General features: G+C 28.0%; 1 protein-coding gene across 1 annotated transcript; it reads left to right on the forward strand.

The window, feature by feature from the left end:
• Window positions 1-2,778: 2,778 nt before the first annotated feature.
• LOC109817191 (myb-related protein 308) lies at window positions 2,779-3,925 on the forward strand. The gene is made up of 2 exons (XM_020382406.3): window positions 2,779-3,212; window positions 3,322-3,925. Exons 1-2 carry the CDS (start codon window positions 2,950-2,952, stop codon window positions 3,776-3,778), a joined length of 720 nt encoding a protein of 239 aa, XP_020237995.1. The 5' UTR covers window positions 2,779-2,949; the 3' UTR covers window positions 3,779-3,925.
• The last annotated feature ends 16,594 nt before the right edge of the window (window positions 3,926-20,519 follow it).

Consider the following 20,519-nt stretch of genomic DNA (forward strand, 5'->3'; position numbering starts at 1 on the left):
GAAAACTTCAAAATTCTTTTATACAAAACACAAAAAGTTTTTACATTTTTTGATTTATATTTAAAAGTCTTAAATTCCTAGTAATAAAAAGGAGAAGTGATAATAGTACACATTCTATTCTGAAGTGCAAGATAATGAGAATACTTGATGACGATGAAATAAATGAATAAAGTTTTGAACATGTAGTTGAGTTCTATTCGTATTTAACTAAAGGTCTCAACTTTTATTTTAATAAGTGATATCTAATTTTAGTCCCAAATATATAGTTATCTTAAATATTTAAAATAAAATAATTTATCACTTATGACAGTGATATCTAATTTGAACAAAATTGTTTCTCAAAGAATATCACTTTTTTTTATATTATAAATTTTAAAAAATCTATCGAATGAACTTAATCTCTACCAATAATAATAATAATTATTATTATTGTTGAACTCAATATTAAGAAACTATAACGCATGTATATTGTTTAATTAATTAAGCTAAATTTCCATTGTCTCCACTAGTATTTATTTATATACATTGTTATGTTTTTGATAATTATATTATTGATGAGAAATATCTATTAATTTTATTGATAAGTAATTTTTGTTACAAAACTTAACTCATCACCTTTAATGTACCAAAAATTTGGATATCTAACACAACTAACATATAAATTCTTTAAAAATTAGATGAAAATTAAAAATTAAAAAGTGAAAAGTGAAAATCAATAAGTTAATTAATTAAACCAAAATATTTAATAAAATTATTTTTGAATTTATCAATGAATATAAAATGATATAAAAACATATTTAATTATTTATTTTGAACTTGAAATTTGTTAAATATATTTTATATAATTATTTATTTCTATAATTTATTTTAAAAAAATGATTTAGCATCTTAAAAACCAGGATAATAATCTTTTAAATTTTATGCTCGTTTATAAATATTTTTATTTAGTGAAATAGATAATATAAATATATTTATACTTTCGATAATTTTATATTATAAAAAAATTAATGAAAGTGCAACAATGTTATGTGTTTTTAAACATAAAAAGAATAATTTTCAATAATATAGTAAGGATAAAAATGAAGAAAAAAATAGAATCTTATAAGTTCAAACACTATTTAAATAGTTAGTTAGGGAATTTCCAATCTTTTGCTTTATCGATATTATTTTAAATTAATTATGTTTTTAAATTATAAAAAAATAGTGAGGTTTAGTTTTTATTTTTCTAATTTTTAATTTCTATCCGTAAAAAATATGAGTTAATTAATTTTTTCTTATTGTCACGTGTTTCTTGTGAGTTGGTTATAAGTTTAATGAAAGGAAATGATCATCTTATATGACACTCAATACTATTTACATTATTATGTCAGCACATGACACTTAAAAGCAGAGGATATTTTTTTTGTCTTAAAAGAATGATAGATACAAAAAATAGTTATTAGATTTTGCTGGGATGAAAATCAAAAACATTTTTTTACAATGATAAAAATAAAAATTCACTCATTTTATAGCATAAAAATAATGGTTATAAATTTAGAAGGATGAAGATTAATTTCTTATGAAAACTAAAACCAAAACTTTTCTATTTTATTGGAAAAATATATTTAAGTATATTAAATAACTATGAGATATTTATTTTTTAACTAAAAATACCTTTTTAATTAAAAAAATGGTCAAAAGTATTTTATAAAGCTAGATATATGAACTTAAAAACAAAAAAGAAATATGATTTGAGTATCTTTTCAAAATATTTTAGAATTTTTTTTCCAATAATTTTAATAAAACAATATTATATCTTTCACTAATTCTCTTTAAATATTTTATAATAAAATTAAAAAGGCCTCCTATTACACATGTATAGCGTAGTTGTACCTATAATTTAAAGTGATTAAATGGAGAAGTGGCATAGTCCTTACGGAAACAGCAACAGGTTCACATGTTTAGGAGCAATTATTGAAAAAGAATTGATAAGTGACTGACTGATTTGTTTTCGATTTAGCGGAGGAGCAGTCTTATATTGAGATACATAAAATAACTTAATTATCACCAAAGGCATACATTAACTCGTAAAAGAATATTTTAGCTTACATAGGTCTGAAATTTAAGCTCAGATGTGTTAAATATTGAGAAAAAGATATTAACAATATTTTCCAGTAGAGTATGATTGTTGATGTTTGGGTTGGGTATGCATGAAAGTTTCGTATCACTTAAACTTTGAGGTTAAAATATGTTTATAAATACAATTTTTTTTTAATTTATTGAGATGTCTTTTCAAAAATAAAATTATGATTTCTTAACCGGTAGCATTGGGTACAAAGAGATAATATCTTATCAACGTGGAGACATGTGTATGTATGTGATAATCTTTAGTGCACAATAAGTGGTATCGATGGTTTGATCAGGTGACCAACTCGATTTGTATGATGGAGTTTGCAAGTGGGTTAAAGTTTGTGATCCCTTGTGCTGAAAGTCTTCTTAACGGTAGAGAAAATGGACATGAATTTATATACATACAGTTGTTTCCATTAATTGAGGGACCTTTTAAGTGATATCTAAAAGCAAAACTGTAAGAGCTGTGTTCAAAGCGGATAATATGTTACCAATGTATGTGTATGATACCTTTTAGTGAAAACAAATATTTGGTGTTGGAAGTGTTTGTAATTAAAAAATAGATATGATATAGATAAAAAATAATAAAGTGATTGTTTAAGGAAAAGGGGGAGAGATGAGATGTTGTTGTGTTGGGTTGGGCATGGTTAAATATATGGTTCGTAAGGCATAGGTATTAGCTAATGGTAAGAAAGAGAGAGGTATAGGTAGCAGCCACTCCTCTAACCTATCTCACCAACTCACGTCTAGAAGCAATAAGGGTCACACTTTAGTTTGGGTCAAAAGGCTATAAAAATGAGGTAGAAGGGCAGGCCTTATTGTTGGATTGGAGCATCATTCATGGGAAGGTCCCCTTGTTGCGAGAAAGCACACACAAACAAAGGTGCATGGACCAAAGAAGAAGATGATCGCCTCATAGCTTACATTAGAGCTCACGGTGAAGGCTGCTGGCGCTCTCTCCCCAAAGCCGCCGGACTCCTCCGCTGCGGCAAGAGTTGCCGCCTCCGCTGGATCAACTATCTCCGCCCTGACCTCAAACGTGGCAATTTCACCGAAGAAGAAGATGAACTCATCATCAAACTCCATAGCCTCCTTGGCAACAAGTACGCAACCCAATTTCATTTTAACAAATGAAATTTATTCTTTTTATTATTTAATATTTAATATTTAATATTTAATATTTAATATTTATTCATGACATCTATGTGATAGGTGGTCTCTAATAGCGGGAAGGTTACCGGGGAGAACAGACAATGAGATCAAGAACTACTGGAACACTCACATAAGAAGGAAGCTTTTGAGCAGAGGAATTGACCCTGCAACGCACCGCCCTCTCAACGACTCTTCTCATCATAATCAAGTTCAAGAACCTGCACCCACCATGTCTTTTGCTCCCAAACAAGAAGAGGAGGTGTTTCAGGAGGTTAAGGATTCCAAGAGTCCCACATCGGAACGCTGCCCTGACTTGAACCTTGAGCTAACTATAAGTCCTCCTCATCAGGCTCAAGAGGCGCTGAAGACTAGTGTTGGGAGAGGCCTTTGCTTTGCCTGTAGTTTGGGTTTGCAGAATAGCAAAGATTGCAGCTGTGGGGACAATGGTAACACAAGTACTGCCACTGGTTATGATTTCTTGGGCTTGAAAACCACTGTTTTGGATTACAGAAGCTGAGTTTTTCATTTTGAGCTTCTTTCTTACTTTCTTTTATTCTCTAATTTGTATAATTAATTAATTAATTAATTAGTTGTTGATGCAAAGGGTACAGTTGAACATTCTTGCCTTGTCCAATGTTTCAATTTTCTCATCCTTTTATTGCTATCATCATGTACTTCTTCCCCTACCCTCCTTCCGCGTTTTTTCTTAATTTGTAAATGTGGATAAAGTCTAATATTGGTTCACTGTTTCTACGCCACAAAAAAATGATATTAACCAATACCATACCATTTAAATAAAAAAAATGAAAGGTGCTTGGAGGTCGTAGTAAGACTACAAAATTTGTTGTTTATACTGCTAGATCTTCCAAGTAGAATGACAACTGTCTTTGTTATTTCTTCAATTCACCATTTCCATGATCAAGAGAATTATTGCATCATTTTTAATCTTCTCTGCATTATCTGATTGAGAGAATTACATCCTGGGACTTTAGTTCTTGTCGACTATTTGCTACAGTTTTGGACACGTATGGCTTTGATTCAGATTTGGATTCTGATTGGCATCAACTCCCATTAGTTTAGATTCTGTAAATGAGATTCATTGTTTTTTTTTTTTTTTATACGATTGGGATACTTTTTAGTCATTTTAATCTAATTTCATGTGATATGATATTTTTAAACTTATAATTATTTGATTATTTTTGTAGATTTTTCTTTGATAATTAATGGTACATAATAATTTTTTAATTTGTTTTTGCCAAAATACATATTAACTCAATTGCAATTTAATTATTTATTATAATATAATTAGGCAATATCCAAACCTAAAATGAAACTCTACAAAAAAAAAACTAAAATAAACTCCATCAGAATATAAATCATGAAAAAACCTATATAGCAACTTATTGAAGATTGAGGATTAATTATCCCAGCATGGGCTAATAAAATATAAAAGATAAAAAAAAATGCAATCATGCCAATTCTCTTTCTTAGTAATTTTGTTTTTTTGCTTATTTTGATGAACTATGAGTATGGATCAAGAAGACTAAAAACTATTCAGATTCTTTGTACTTTTGATGCTTTTGGAGTTGTCTTTTATGAAGATAAAGGGGAAAAGAATTATGATACCAATAGTTCTTCATATATGAGACCAATTGCGCTTGCTAGCAGGGCAGATATGATGTTTGTAGAATTTTTTTTAAAAAAATAATATTTAATTAGTAGAAGTTATGTTTTGTAAATCTAAATTAATTATTGATTGTGAATTTTGAGATATTGTGTTGGTTATATCCATTAACAAAGAAAAATATATATAAAAAAATAGTGAATGTTAAGCTGTTAAAAGGAGAAAAAAATTAAGATGAAAGGGTAATAGACAATAATAACCCAATTAAATTTATCTTCTATGTTTTCCCTCGATCGCTGGCACGCTCAATACATTTTACCATAGTTTTGAAAATTAGGTTGAATCGTTCTGCATCAAATTGGTGAGAAATTTGTAAAGTCGATAGAAAAAATGATTAAATTGATTTAAATCGGTCTAATTAAAAAAATATTTTTATTTTATTTTATTTAATAAAGTTAATATTTAATAATAAATTATAATAACTTATTTTTAATACTTTTTTCATAAATATAATTTAATCATTTATATTAATTTGTAATTTTTAATATCATTATTTCTTATATTTTACATTATATTAATTTGATATTTTTTATTCTAAATATATATTATAATATTTTATTAAAATTTAAAATTAAATATTAAAAATCAACGTTTTATTTTGATTTTTTTATTATTATAAAATTATAATATTATATTTATTTAATATTAATTTTATATTAATAAAAATAATAATAATTTATTAATATTAATTTAATTATACTTTAATTATGGTTGAATTATTAAACTTTTAAATCAATGTTTAAATTGATTCAATAATCATTGCATTTTACATATACTGATATATATGCTTAATAATTATTAGGCTACTTAAAATTGCGTGGATGAAATAACTTATCCATCATATATTCTACCATCCTCCTAACATTTAATTATTTAGGTCACGAGTCAACAAACTTCATAACTTTGGTATGCATCGGTATACATGATATGTACCTACTTAGGTTCTGCCATTATTTATTTTTTTCTTCTACTTTTCTTTTGGATTTTTAGAATCCTTTATATTCCAATTAATATATAACTCCTTTACGTCACCTAAATAATACGGACCAACGACACATACAAATTACATTTTAGAAATTCATTGGAATTTGACAATTTTAGAATTTTACAATTACATGGACAACGACTTTACTGGCTGAGTTGGTTGCAATTATTTTTTTCCCTAGTAAATACACTGTATGTTGTTTTGCTCTACTGAATTTGGTGACACTTTTTGGTTGGGCAGAACTTCAAAATATGCATATATATTATAGTAATTAAATTAAAAAAGAAAAATATTCTTATCAGAATCTTGCATGTGCTTCAATGACCGGATAATATTTTTGTTAATCTAATGTTTGGGATGGGGAGGAGGACACCTATAAAAATATTTTGACGCTCAAATTAGAAGGGAGTTAAGGTTAAGAATTATATTAGAATGATGGAGTTTAGGTTAAGAATTATATTAGAATGATGTCTAGTATCCCGTATATGTAATTGATGTTGTCTATAGGTTTAGAGATAATATTGTATGATATCTTGAAGATATCTCCTTGTGATTGTGTAGGAATATTGTTATTAATAGTAAAGATATTGTTCCAGATAAATGAAGATATTCTGTTAGGTGATCATAACGGGTCATAATATGATATTTATGAAAGATATTCATGTTAAGGTATCTTGCTAGTCATTAGAGATTAATTAACTGCTTAAGATTTTATTACATGACGATTGGGTGAGAGGCCCAACGCGGATGAGTTGGAGGGAGTTAGCTCAGCTTGACCGTGGTGGGTAGCACATAAGCCCCCTAAGCTCCAAGTCCATTAGGGTGAAGGAGTTAGAAGGGAGGTTGCCTTTGGATCTTCCTTTACTGGTGGTGAGAAGATGAAGTGGAAGTCGTTGTATGTTGTTCAAGTTGATTGTTATAGGCGGTATAAGGGCCTTTCGAGCTCCAAGCTTGCATTGGGCAAGAGACCTTTGTGTAGTTTTGGTTGTTTGCATTGTAATTAATCCATGATTGTTGATTTTTTTGTGTGCATTTATGGGCAATAAATGCGATGCGTCAAAATTTATACTTGTTGATTGTATGTTAAATAGGACCACATTTCCATTTCTTTTCATAGTTTGGTGGCATTCTTGGATTAGTGGATTGTTTCTTGCAATTTGTGATCATGGGGTATGTTTTCGTGTGGCGACGCTCTTGTTGGTGGTCACCACTTTTGACAACTTCTTGAGTTGTTGTTTGGTGCATGTATTGATGCTCAATGGTTTATTTTGGGATTAGTGCGAATGATGTTAACATGAGAGATGGTTTGGTTTGTTGGGAGGGGGGTTGATGCCTTGAAAGTGGAGGTTAGTAGTCTTCAGGTGGAACTGGAAAACAATAATTCGGGGTAGGAGGCATTGGTGGTAGCTTGTGCACGCTTGGAGGTCGAGATGGGGCGTTTGACCTATATGAAGGACACTTTCTGGAGAAGAGGTGATTTGTCGCTCGCTTAGAAATGTAAAACATTAGAAGACACGAGAGCTCGTTCGCTTAGAAATTGCATATGAAAATGTGTAAGACATGAGAACTTGTTCATTCAGAAATTGCATATGAAAATGTGTAAGACATGAGAGCTTGTTCACTTAGACATCACATGTAAAAAGGAATTTTGAAGACGCGAATGCTCATTCACTCAAAAATCACATGTAAAAATTTGAAGGTGCAAAAGCTTCTTCACTCACAAATTGTGTGTGAGAAATATGTAAAATGCAAGAGCTTATTCACTCAGATATCGCATTTAAAAAATTTAAAGATGTAAGAGCTCGTCCACTTAGAAATCATGTGTAAAAATTTGAAGATGCAAGAACTCGTTTGTTCAGAACTTGCATATGAGAAATGTTTAAGATGCGAGAGCTTGTTCGCTCAAACATCATGTGTAAATAATTTAAAGGCATGATAACTCATTTGGTCAAAAATCGCGTACAAAAATTTGAAGATGTGAGAGCTCGTTTACTTAGAAATTGTGTATAAGAAATGCATAAGCTGTGAGAGCTCATTCACTTGGACATTATGTATAAATAAATTAAATACATGGATACTCGTCCACTCAGAAATCGTGTGTAAGAATTTGAAGATGCGATAGCTTGTTCGCATAAAAATTGCGTATGAGAAATTTGTAAGACACAAGAGTTCGTTTGCTTAAACATCATGTGTAAAAAATTAAGAGATGCGAGAACTTGTCTGCTCAGAAATCATGTGTAAAAATTTGAAGATGCAAGAGTTTATCTGCTTAAAAATCGCATGTAAAAATTTGAGGAATGTTGTGCTAGGAACGCTTATATATTCTTTGAAAATATGTTTATATGATTGTATTGATGAGTCATTTGAATGTCTTACACGGTCTCAAGATGCCTTGTTATAACCTCGTTAATCAAAAACCCTTTTGATGGAAAGAAAGGCTACCGTAAGAAAATGAGTACATATCCTGATTATAATAGCTTTAGTTGAAGTAGTGTTTCAGGTGAGTGATGTTCCATGTTTTTTTGGAGTGGTTTGCCTTCTAGTTCTTTAAGCCGATATGTTTTGTTTTGCATGTTTTCAATGATATGGAAAGGGCCCTCCCAGGTAGGAGCAAGTTTTCCTGCTAGTTTGATCGAGGTGGGTTGCAGAACAAGTAAATGTGTTAGAAAGAAATAATATGGATCTGAAAAAGGTTGGCAATTTATATTTGAATATGATGCTTGTTTTTCATTAAGTTAATCAAATCCAACAACACTGAGTAGTTGCATTCACTAAGTAGCCTTCGATTGATATGGTTTTGGTATTTAAAGAATGTTTTGTGCTAACTTGGACATTTGTCTAACATATATAATATTGGTAGCTGTAGAAATGGCTTTAAGTTATTTCTTATTCACCGGGCTTGCTTGCTGCTAGTATTTCTCAGGCTAGTTGCGTATTGATGATATATAAGGAACTGTTGAAACAAGTAAGTGACACAAATCAAATTAATTAAAAGTTGGTAGCAACTAAAATATAACGGGTAGTGAAATGATCCTACCAAACCTAACCAACCATCCAAATTTGATCTGCCACATTAATTTAGGGTCATGTCATTATGGGATCAGTGACTAATTTGATTGGACTCAGCATTGGGGATCATAGCCATTCACTTAGAAGCGGTTGGATATGATTTGGACTCATTGCCATATTTACTCCACCTAGTATATGTATAAAAAAAAAAATCAAATTTTCAATTTCAAATTTTTAAAATTTTGTAAGATATATACAAAAATATGATTTATTTTAAAATATTATTTAAAATTAAAATATTTTATTTTATTTAATTTTTTTATTCTTTAATATTATAATGTTAGGTCAATAAATAAACATTTTTAAAATAAAAATAATCACTTGACCTACAGAATTTATCAAGTTTCACCAAAAAAAATTATGTTAAAAGTTTTGAATTTCATTTGGAAAATTTATGAAAAAGGATTTTTAAATTTCATTCATAAAATTTGAAACAAGATTTTCATAAATATATAAAATATATTTGAAACAATAAATATCTTTTATATATGTGTGGAAGTGGAAATAATTTTGTATGATTTTTTTAAAAAATTTTATGACATTTTTGTTTTCACTCATCATTTTGCGTAAATAAAAGATGAGAAATTTTTTTTGAATCATGTATAATTAATATGATACTGGCGCATAATTGAATTTTGAGCTATAAAAGTAAAAGTGGTAATTTGTGGAACTGTATAAAATAAGATTTGTTAAAAGAAATAGATAGATATGTAGAGAAAGGAGAAAAGGGGTGGTGCCAGATCCGTAAAACGATGGGGAGCGTCACTTTTGAACCATCATGACCACACTTTTTCATTTTCAAATGTGTTAGGTAGAGACATTAGAAGCTTCCACCAGATATTTATATGTTTCCTTTAAACAAAAATTACGGCTCTCAAGTTGCAAGATTTTCTACATATAATTTGATAAACAGATGAGGCAGAGAGTGGGTTGGGAGAGTTTTGTGATTTGAATTCATTGCTTTCTTTCCCCGTCAACCAAGCTACTCATTGTTTCTTCTTTACTTGCTACTTTTCTCAATTCTTTAATTGGTTCAACCTCCACCAACATCACATGCTCTTCACTTCTCCTCGCTCCTTTCCTCTTCACTTCCAGGCCCTCACTCCATCAACACCAACACAAAATGTCTTTAATACCTATTACCAATTATACAAACACACACTTTATCAGGATGAATTAAGTAGGAAGAATATTTTTCTTTAATTAAGTTGAACTAAATACAAAAGTAAATAGCATAATTTTAAATTAGCTTAAAATGAGACACACATAAATAATGTCATATAAACTAATTAAACTCAATTTATTATAAATATTTTTTTTTCATCATCTAATTGATCTATCTATTTCATATTAATCATGACAATGTCCCCAATATATTTCATTAATTTTCATCACATTGTCAAAATACTATAATGATGGCATTTAAATATATTAATTGGCCACCCAAAGGACAGGGAAACACGATTTAAACAAATAAAATAATATATAAATTGGGTTGAATTTTTTTTGGTTTATAAAGCTCTCAATTCTTCAATAAATAAAGTTCTCCATTCACGACTCAACGCATTCTTTGTTTTTTCTTGTTAGACTAGCCAACTACAAAGCCAAATCAACCCTTAATTTATAGATAGAGTTGGATAAAAACTCGTAAATTCGCAGAATGACGCAATTTGATGAAGAAAAAAAAAAAAAAACTTAAGGTCTAGAAGATAATGATTACATAACCAATGAATGAGTGATAACATTTCACCCCGAGAGAGAAATTGGGGGGAAAAGACAAATAAAATTGCAAGTTTGGGAAGTGTATAGATAATAGATTTGTATTGCTACCAAATATTTGTACAATATGGGACGGGGCTAGGATGAGTTGGGGAAATTGGATAACCATGTCCATCATCATATCAATAAATATCAGCTTTGGGTTTTATTTCAGTTGCTTTTTCCCGGCTTCAACAATGAACTCAAAACTATCAAAATATATGATGTAATGAACAAATAGTTAGTTGCCAAACGTGACCACTTTTTAGGGACCGAAAGGAACATCCCAACCCTTCCGTGCCTGATTCATATATTAAATGCACCAAGTTTTTCTTTGGAATTATTTTACAACTTTGTTCTTCTAGATCATAAATAACAATTTGAATTTCAATATTCAGAAGATTTTTCAAAATAAAAATGAAAACTATATTTAACTTTTTCATGACTTACAATTAACTTATGCTCATTAATTTATGACGAACATGTACAATACATGTATTTGATATAATATGTAATGTAATACGAGAATATACATATATATATATATATATATATATATATATATATATATATATATATATATATATTATGATACGAAGATACGACTGTTTTTAGAAGTTAGAGAAATTAAATGAAAATATTTTCTATAAAAAATAAAGTGAATAGATTTTAACTTGTACAATTAATTCAATTCATTTTATTTACTTAATTTGTTCTCCTAAGCGTATCATTTATTACATAAGTAGGTATCAAGTTTTTATAAATTTTTAATCAGGTTTTTCAAATTTAAAAAATTATAATTGAATCCTTCTACAATTTTTGTAATTAAGTCCTAGAAATTAATTTATAGTGGTTTGAAATCGCAAAATAATAACAATTTGCGATGACCTTATTTAAACCCAATCGTAAGAATTATGGAAACTTAAAAAGACCCAATTACAATTTTTTTAATTTAAAATGTAATTAAAAATTGTCAAAAACTTCATCAACGTTTGCAGGTATAGTCATTTGAAATATATTTTATTTATAAAAAAAACTTAAGTTTTATGTTAGTTTACTATTATTATAATTACTAGCAGGAAAAAGATAAAGACACTCCGTGCTTGTATTGTATTAAAAAAAATGAAAAGTTATTCATAAAAAATGTAACAATTATTAAAAATAAATAAAAAATAAAATGATCCATGTAAAAATAAAGATAAAAAATAATTATTGAAATTAGTATCTCTTATATATTAATATAAATTTATTAATTTTAAGTTCTTAAATTTGATTAATAAATATATTTTTTTTAATTTTTTAAAATAAAAAAATATAATAGTTACAAAAGGTAGAGAGTAAGGTGGTTATCAAAAAAGTATATCTCTATATATTAGTATAGATATAATTACAGTTGGATGAGTTAATTTGTGGTTGTGGTGATGATTTGAAAGGTTTATTTAGTACTATGGGTCTTGCTAGAGGAACTCTACAAATCACTTGGGCCACAGATGGGCCGCCATCTACCAAATTATGACAATGACAGGGTTATATTGGCACTTGGCGCAAGATAGCAAAAACATAGCTGGTAGCAAAAGTTGACAAAGTTTGGTGACATGTCTGTCACTAAAATCATGAGAAGGAGATTTAGATAATTAAGCTACGGGAATATAAGGAAAATGATGCATCTATATTACCATGTTAATTGACACTTAGAAGAGACTAAAAAGATCACCAATGATATAATATTATTAAAAAAACTAATAAATATTCATAAAATGCTATTTATATTAAATGCTTAGATATGTTTTTATTATCTTAAATTTAAGATTTTTTTTATTTTTAAAATTTAAAATTATTATATTTTAATCCTTAAATTCACTAATAATATATATGAAAGTGGTAAATTAAAATATTTATGTATCATCAATTAAATTTATTGTGATATTTTCGTTAACAAGAAATAAAGATGTTAAAGTGAGTAAATTTGACTCACACGAGTTGGTGATTTAAATTAGTTAACTTAATCTCACTCACTTTTCGATAAGTTAGAAAAATTATGACCGATTCAATCCACTACAAATTAGTGGATTAAGTGGGTTGACTCACCAAATTTTTTAAAATAAAAAATACAAAATTAATTATATGCTCCAATTTTTAATGAATAAAATAAAGAGTTATAATTTTTCTATCAAGAAATTAAATCATTGGTTCAAATATAAATGCACAAAAAAAAATCAATCAAAATTTTAAATGATAAGTACATAAAACATACACATATATATATATATATATATATATATATATATATATATGTTTTTATTTTTTAATTGTAGTGGATTAAATAGGTCAATCTAACTCATTTAGGTTCAAATTTATTTGATGTATGAGTTAACTGAATCAAGTTGAAATTCAGTTAAAACCAATGCATCATCTTTTTTTCTTTACTCAGATCTATGGTGAGTTAGATTCATCTATGAAACACATTTTGATAAGAATTTTGTAAATAAATTTTATGTAATAATATTTAATTAATTTTTTTGATAAAATTTGAGTATAAAAATTAAAATAAAATTTAATAAATTATAGAAATTAAAAATAAAATTTAATTTAAAGAATTAAAAAAAAATTAAAAAATAAAAAATATATTAAAATATAAGGCCTAAAGGAAAGGATATGAGCAGAATAGTGTGCAGCAGATAGGTATGGATTCCCATATTGTTAGGTAGTGGTTAATTGGTTGATAGTGATTGGTGTGTGTGTGAGAGTGTCATCCAAAGTCATCATCCCATCAATCCCATGTAATTCCTTATCAGTCAACTATCCATCCCTTTCAACAAACGGAACCCATAAATCTCTTTTCTCTTTTTCTTTTTTTAATTATAATTATTGTATCCTCTCTCTCTGCCTTCTTACTAACCTAAACCTCATCTTGTCTCTATTTTAGTTCACAACCCTCACCCACCACCATATAGTATCAACCTTATTATTAAGCATGGATTTGATCTTAAGGGCGTGTTTAATAAAGGGGAAAGAAATATATGAAAAATTAAATTAAATTAAATTAAAGAAAAATAAATGAGAAAAAATAGAATTAAAATTTAATTATTTAGTTTAAAAAATTATGTCAGAGATTATATTATATATGTTCAATATGATGAAAGGAAATGTGTGAAAAATAAAGTAAATAAAAAGATAAGAGATAAATAAATAAATATAAAATAAAAAACTATTTTAAAATTATTTTTTTTATTTTAATATTATTGAAATGATATTAGTATACAAACAGTCACCTTTAAATACAAAAAGTCACATTCGAATAAGTTTCCTTACACCCATTTATTAGCAATGTTTTATTTGAATGAAAATATTAGAATGAAATAATTTCATTCAAATAGAAACAGTCACGTTCGAATAGATTGAGTTTTCATTCGAATAAACATCTAAACAATTGGTAACACATTTATCATCTATTTTTCCACAAAACTATGAAGAAATAAAAAATAGGTGGGACTTACCTTTTTTATTTCTTGTCTGATATTTTCTTACGAAACAAACAACAAAACTTATTTCTCTTCCTTATTTCTTTGCTCTTTATGATATTCCTACTCTATTTATGTTGTACCAAACGGAGCGTAAATCATCCACACATACAACTTATTTTATGTTGTAAAGTGGCCCAATCGAGGTACTTTTAAATTTGATACTTCTTTTACACACTAATTTAACTCAACCTACTCAATATACTCCTACTATTTGGTTTGCTCATATTAGTTTAGGCTAGATTTGAGTTACATCGTGCCATGTGATCTGAAATAACTTTTTCTTTTATGAAAGCACTTCTCTTTTTTTCCCAATTGGGAGATAAAATGTACTGAGAAGGTAAGAAATGAATAGGCAGTTTTATAAAATGAAGACATAAAGAGATGATTGATTTGGGTGAAGTTGTGAGCATGCAGCCACGTTTTTATTTTTATTATTTGTTATAAAAGGTTGGGCGATGAGTTTACAATTCTATTTTATTACATGCATGACTTGAATTTGCTTTCCATGTGCTTTACCAAACATTCTTAATTGAGACTTCAATGGCATTACGAGACTAATTATGATACCTTCACCGGAAGACATTATTATTATTGTTACTCCATTATTTTGATTCGCAAGCAGTGTAGTTGTTAGGGGTAGCAAGCATTGAAGGGCACTTGTTACATTGTTGTCAGCCACTGCACATTATTCTACTTATGTAATGAAGCAAATTTTTAAACTCCTATAAACTTGAATTCTCTATAACTAACTTCCTTTATTTGGTAACTTTTTATAAAAAAAATTAAGAAAAAAATAACTATACAAAAATGTAAATATTATTATTTTAGGCTACATTATTCATGTGGTCCTTTTATTTAATTTTTTTATTTCAATTTAATCTCATTATTTTTAAATGAATCAATTTAGTCTAATTTTTATTTAATTAATGTTAATGTTTGATTAGATTAAGTTAAATGACATTATAAAACATGTCAATGTGATTTTATGATCTGCTGATTTAACTTGATGATCATCTCTTTAAGGTTCATTTTTTCTTTAAGCATGTTCTTTCCCAAATTTGAAATTCTAAGACTTACATCATTGAATCTAAGTTCTTTGAAATTCTTCAAGAAACTAATTCTCACGCAGTTGTCTCAACATATCAGCAATTTCTTCACTCACATCAATCACTTAGCACATGCAATGGATCTCCCTAAATCTTGCACATCCATTTGGTCAAGTTTTTGTGTTTTTGCAAAATTTCCAATTTTCTCTTTTTAGTTGAAAAAAGACTGAATTTTCTTTAAGGGTTACATACTTTTATGAAATAAGGAATGAGTTGAATTGGGCTTTGGAAGATGTTATATGCAAGCTTAGATTTACGATTACAGGGTTACAAGTCATGTCTCTTTGATTGTACCACAAAATTTATAATACTTGTCGTGAAAACCATGAATTTTCTCCATTATTTCAGATGTTGTACGAAATTGGGTTGTTCATGTCAATTTCTTTCTATTTCGTGAAGATTTAACGAGGTCTTACACGTTACATGTTTGAAAATTTTGGTGCTTTAGTATAAAAGAGTTGATAGTTGAAAAATTGAAGACAGTATTGTTTTAGGCCGTGGTTATTTGGATTAGCTTTTTTTATTTTTTCTTCAAAATGGGATGGTGTTTTTCATGTTTAAACACTATAATTTCAATACCGTAAATCTTAAAATTTCATATTTAGGGAAGAATATGCTTCTTAAAAAATAAATGAACTCTAAAATGATAATCATGTAATCAAATTAATACATCGTAAAATCATGTACATATGTCTTATAATACCGTTTAATTTAATCTAACAGAAATTAAATATTAACATTAATTAAATAAAAAGTGAAATTAAATTAACTCATTAAAAAATAATGAGATTAAAATGAAATAAAAATTCAAATGAATAATTTAGTCATCATTTTAAGAGAGGGAAACTTTTAGTTTCATGACAGGTTGACTTCACATTCACATATTTTCTAGTGATTTTGACTGACAGTACCGGATCAAACAATCACTATAACCAAGAGGCATACTATATGAAAAAATATTTTAGAAAAAAAAAAGGCAAAATAAAATAGTAATTTCAATTCCTCCTAGGCTAGAACAGACCACTTTTAATTTAGTGGTTTTTGGATTAAATACTTGGAAGCTATTCCATGGTTTTTTTTTTGTTGGTATTTCTGCTAGTGCTTTTCTAGAGAATGATAACTGCAGGATACATAAGTAACAAGGATGAATTTTGCTGCGAACATTTTACCAAACATCCATTTAGAAAAATACCAAGATTTCTAAATTAACTTCTGAAATCTTCGAAATATAATATCGGCTATGATTGGAAGTTTGGTAAATGATCCTTTAGACATGACATTGTCATCACATGCTGTTGGGCCCTTTATCCTACAATTAAACTAAAAGTTCAGAGACATACCAACGATGAGATTAAAAATGATAATGACATTTTAAACGGTAAGTTACAATTATTGGATTTGTGCTCTCAGTTTCTTCACTTTCACGCATCTCTGAAACCGGTCACACGTACACACTAATATAAGAACTGAACCTTTCTTTATTTTTATAATTGATTATTTAAAATAATTCAAATACAACAAAAAAAATATTTACAACATTTCCTAATAAGATTATCTTCTTCATTATAGTATCTACTTAAATATATGAGCATACATGTATTGTTTCTTAATTAGTTTTTAATTTTTTATCATATACATTAAACAAAAATTTACACGTGTATTAAAAAATATATTGTTGATATATTTAAAATTAAATTTATTAGACTAATTCTAAAATAAATTTTTAAATAGAATAATAAATCATGTAAAAATTTTAAAAAGGTGAAGTTAGATTTAAAAAAAAAACTATAATAAATAATAAAACATACTTAAATTTTAATTGTATAAAATAAACATAGCCTATATTTAAATATATAGTGTAACCTATTTGTACTCTACTTCACATGCATTCAGCTTGGGAAGCAAGATAAGTGATTTGCTAGGATTGAGTTTGAGAAATAAAAAATAATGTTAGCCTTCTACCAACTAGCACAATCAATCGATTTTGGCATCATTACCGTCGCCATTAGATGTCCATGTGATGTCGCAAAACATCAAGTATTCTACAGACGAACTAACAACTTTTCATTTAACTTTTTCCTTAATTTTGTCAATTCCGTGTGGAATGGTGTGGTTTATGAAGAAAATGATGTTTGGGGAACTGAAGTTCCAAGTTCATAATATCTCTCAGTCACTAAGCTGGACAAAACTGGAATAATTTATAACATCTTTAGATAAATTTTTGCAAAAAAAAAATAAATGAAAATTTCATATGCTAAATTAACTTATCTATAAGTTAAAAACAAATTTTAAAAAATTAATATAAAAAATTCTTTAAATTTATTTATACATAATCTAATTTGAGTTTATAAAAAAATATTTTTTTTATTTTTTTCTCTTTAAAGTCTCAATTCGAGTATCCTCATCGAGTGCGACACCATCATAGTGACCATAGTGATTCAATTAATTGTGGATTTATTTTTGGGTTCATAACTTTTGGATTCAATAGTCTGTTAATATGGGAATTTGGAAAGGACCCAAACTATAATTGGGCCTTCTAATTTTAATTTGCTGGAGCCTTTTGAGACGAGTTAATCCCAAACCAAACCTTGGCTATTGTAAATAACAGCCAAGAATTGGGCTTATTAAGTTAGGAATGGGCTTTCTGTGGCCTGTAATTCACAGACAAAATAACTAGGTTCATGATAGATACACCTCTTTTTTTTTATTTTTTTTTATAAGTACACCTTTTTTTTAGAAAAAATAATTAAATATTTAAAATATTCTTAATTTTTTTATTTTTTGTTTTTAATTTTTAATTTTACATATATAATATTTAATTTAGTAGTTTTTTTCACGCATCTTTCCTCTTTTTTTTTTTTATTTTTATTTTTTATAATTTTTACATGCATCCCCTTACCTTTCCTTCACCACACCTATTTTGGTAGCATGTGAAAATTAAAAAAAAAATGTGTGAAAAAAAGAAGAAAGTAGTAAATTAAAAATTGCAGGTATAAAATTAAAAAATTAAAAAAAAAATTACAATATTTTATAATTTTTTTATAAAAAAAATAAAGGAAGTGTATTTATAAAAAAAAAAAAAAGTGTATATAGCATGAGTCAATAACTATCCATGTAGGAAGTCTTGTCCCATTTTCCACCAAAACCATAGAAGAAAAACAACAGCCACCCAAATACAGACAGAATTAAAATGCACCTATTCAATTTCAGCTACTGCAAATCGTTCTGGAATCAAAGATAAACCATCGTATATGGTTTTTGAGCCCCTAATAACCAACCGTAACAATATCTTCCACAAAATTTGCATAAAAATGTCAATTTAACCTCACACACAGTCTTGGAGTATTCAGCCACAAATTCAGAGGATAACAGAACCCAGCTATCACCTTATTCCATGCCAAGATTGTATCTTAATTGTATCAATTATTTTGTCCTCATCGCAAACACCGGTCAGAGAAATCTCCCCAACTATACTCACCAAATTGCTGCAAACCATGTTGTTTGAATTCATTATGCCTGACAGAAATAATTCCCCACCATTTCAAGCAAGCATCCCATATTTTTACTGTCCTTTCACATTCAAAAAGCTGGTGAATTGAAGTTTCAATTTCTCTGTCACAACCTTTACAAATTCAAGGTACACAATTGGATCCATTATATTCCTACGTATTAGGCTCTAAAGAGATGGTACACAATCCAAGGTTAGCTTCCAAACAAACAGTTGCACTTTTGAAGGAACCAATTTGATCCACATCTTTCTGAAAAATTCAGTTGGAATACCCTTACACTTTGACGTAAGAACCATGTATGCAGAACTCACAGGGTACTCTCCCGATTTATCAGCTCTCCACAACCACTTATGCTCCTCTTCATCTCTAAAACTTAATCTTTGAATAATTGCTTCAATTTCTTTCAATTGGTCATTTTCCCATTGAAATAGTTCTCTTCTCCATCTTCCCTCACCCCATCCTCACTTATTTAAGTCATTAATTTACTCGAAATGAAAAGACATTACCTTTTTTCTGTTCATTGTTGACATAAAAACAATAATTTACCGACAAGTATCGTGAATTAAGTCAATACAATTACGTACTTCTCAAGTCATCATAGTTTAAATATTTTGTATTTTTTAAAATGTAGATTGTATTTACTTAGTGTTATGTCAGACCAATTTGTCACGAGAGAAAATATGAAAAACCTAATTGATACAATTATTTGAAATCAAAATCATATAACTGCCATATCTTAAATTTTCTCATCCAAACAATATATCAACTATCATTTTAGATATAATTTGAGATGAATACATTAAGATGAATCTATTAGAATAGGCAAAGGTTATCGGATTTATTATTTCAATTCTAAATAATTTGGATCAACTCTTATTTTTAATAATTAAAATAACATGTAAAGATATGATACTTAAATTATTTTATTAAATTCTAAAATTCTTGAGAACTTATAAATTTATAAATAATTAACTATAAATACTCTAATGAGACACGCGAAACAAATTACACTTTTAAATATTTTAAATTTGATGAGTGGTTAAATTAATTCTGGACATTCTAACCGTATATATTATATATTATATTTATATTTATCTTATTGTATAATTGATTACTAAATGTCATGCACTGTAGACAAATTATTTTCAGAAACTGCAGTGGGACCATTCTCGCAGAAATTCTTTCCACATAAATTTGCTTCGTGACCATCTTGTAGATAGTTCTGTTATAATGAAAATCTCAAATATTCTTGGCTCAACCTGGTACTATAAATGGACCATTTAATTCCATCTCCTCAATATAATCCTTAGAATAAGATGGAGAGATTATCTTCTCATTCGTTTCCTATCTCAGCTCTTTCTGCAGCATCTGCTTCCATTCTTATTTTCTTAGTATATTTGTTGCTTACCTAAGTTACCTCATTGATATGGTGCAGTTCAAAAATGACTAATGACATGCTGCTTGCGAGGGCACACATATTGGCTCGACTTTTTCCACTGTCATATTCTCTCGGACAAATTCTAGAAAGTATATACAGTACGCGTGGTTGATACCACAGGAACCCTTCGATCATCACGATTTTTTCCCTTAAAAAAGTTGCTTCAGACATGCTACAAAGTAATA

This window comes from Cajanus cajan, chromosome 4, assembly GCF_000230855.2.
Source record: "Cajanus cajan strain Asha chromosome 4, NIPB_CcT2T_4, whole genome shotgun sequence".
Classification (NCBI taxonomy): Eukaryota; Viridiplantae; Streptophyta; class Magnoliopsida; order Fabales; family Fabaceae; genus Cajanus; species Cajanus cajan.

Coding starts and splice junctions, on each gene's coding strand:
- LOC109817191 (XM_020382406.3), top strand. CDS start 2,950: ATGGGAAGGTCCCCTTGTTGCGAGAAAGCACACACAAACAAAGGTGCA. Junction 3,213..3,321: donor CATAGCCTCCTTGGCAACAA/GTACGCAACCCA, acceptor TCTATGTGATAG/GTGGTCTCTAATAGCGGGAA.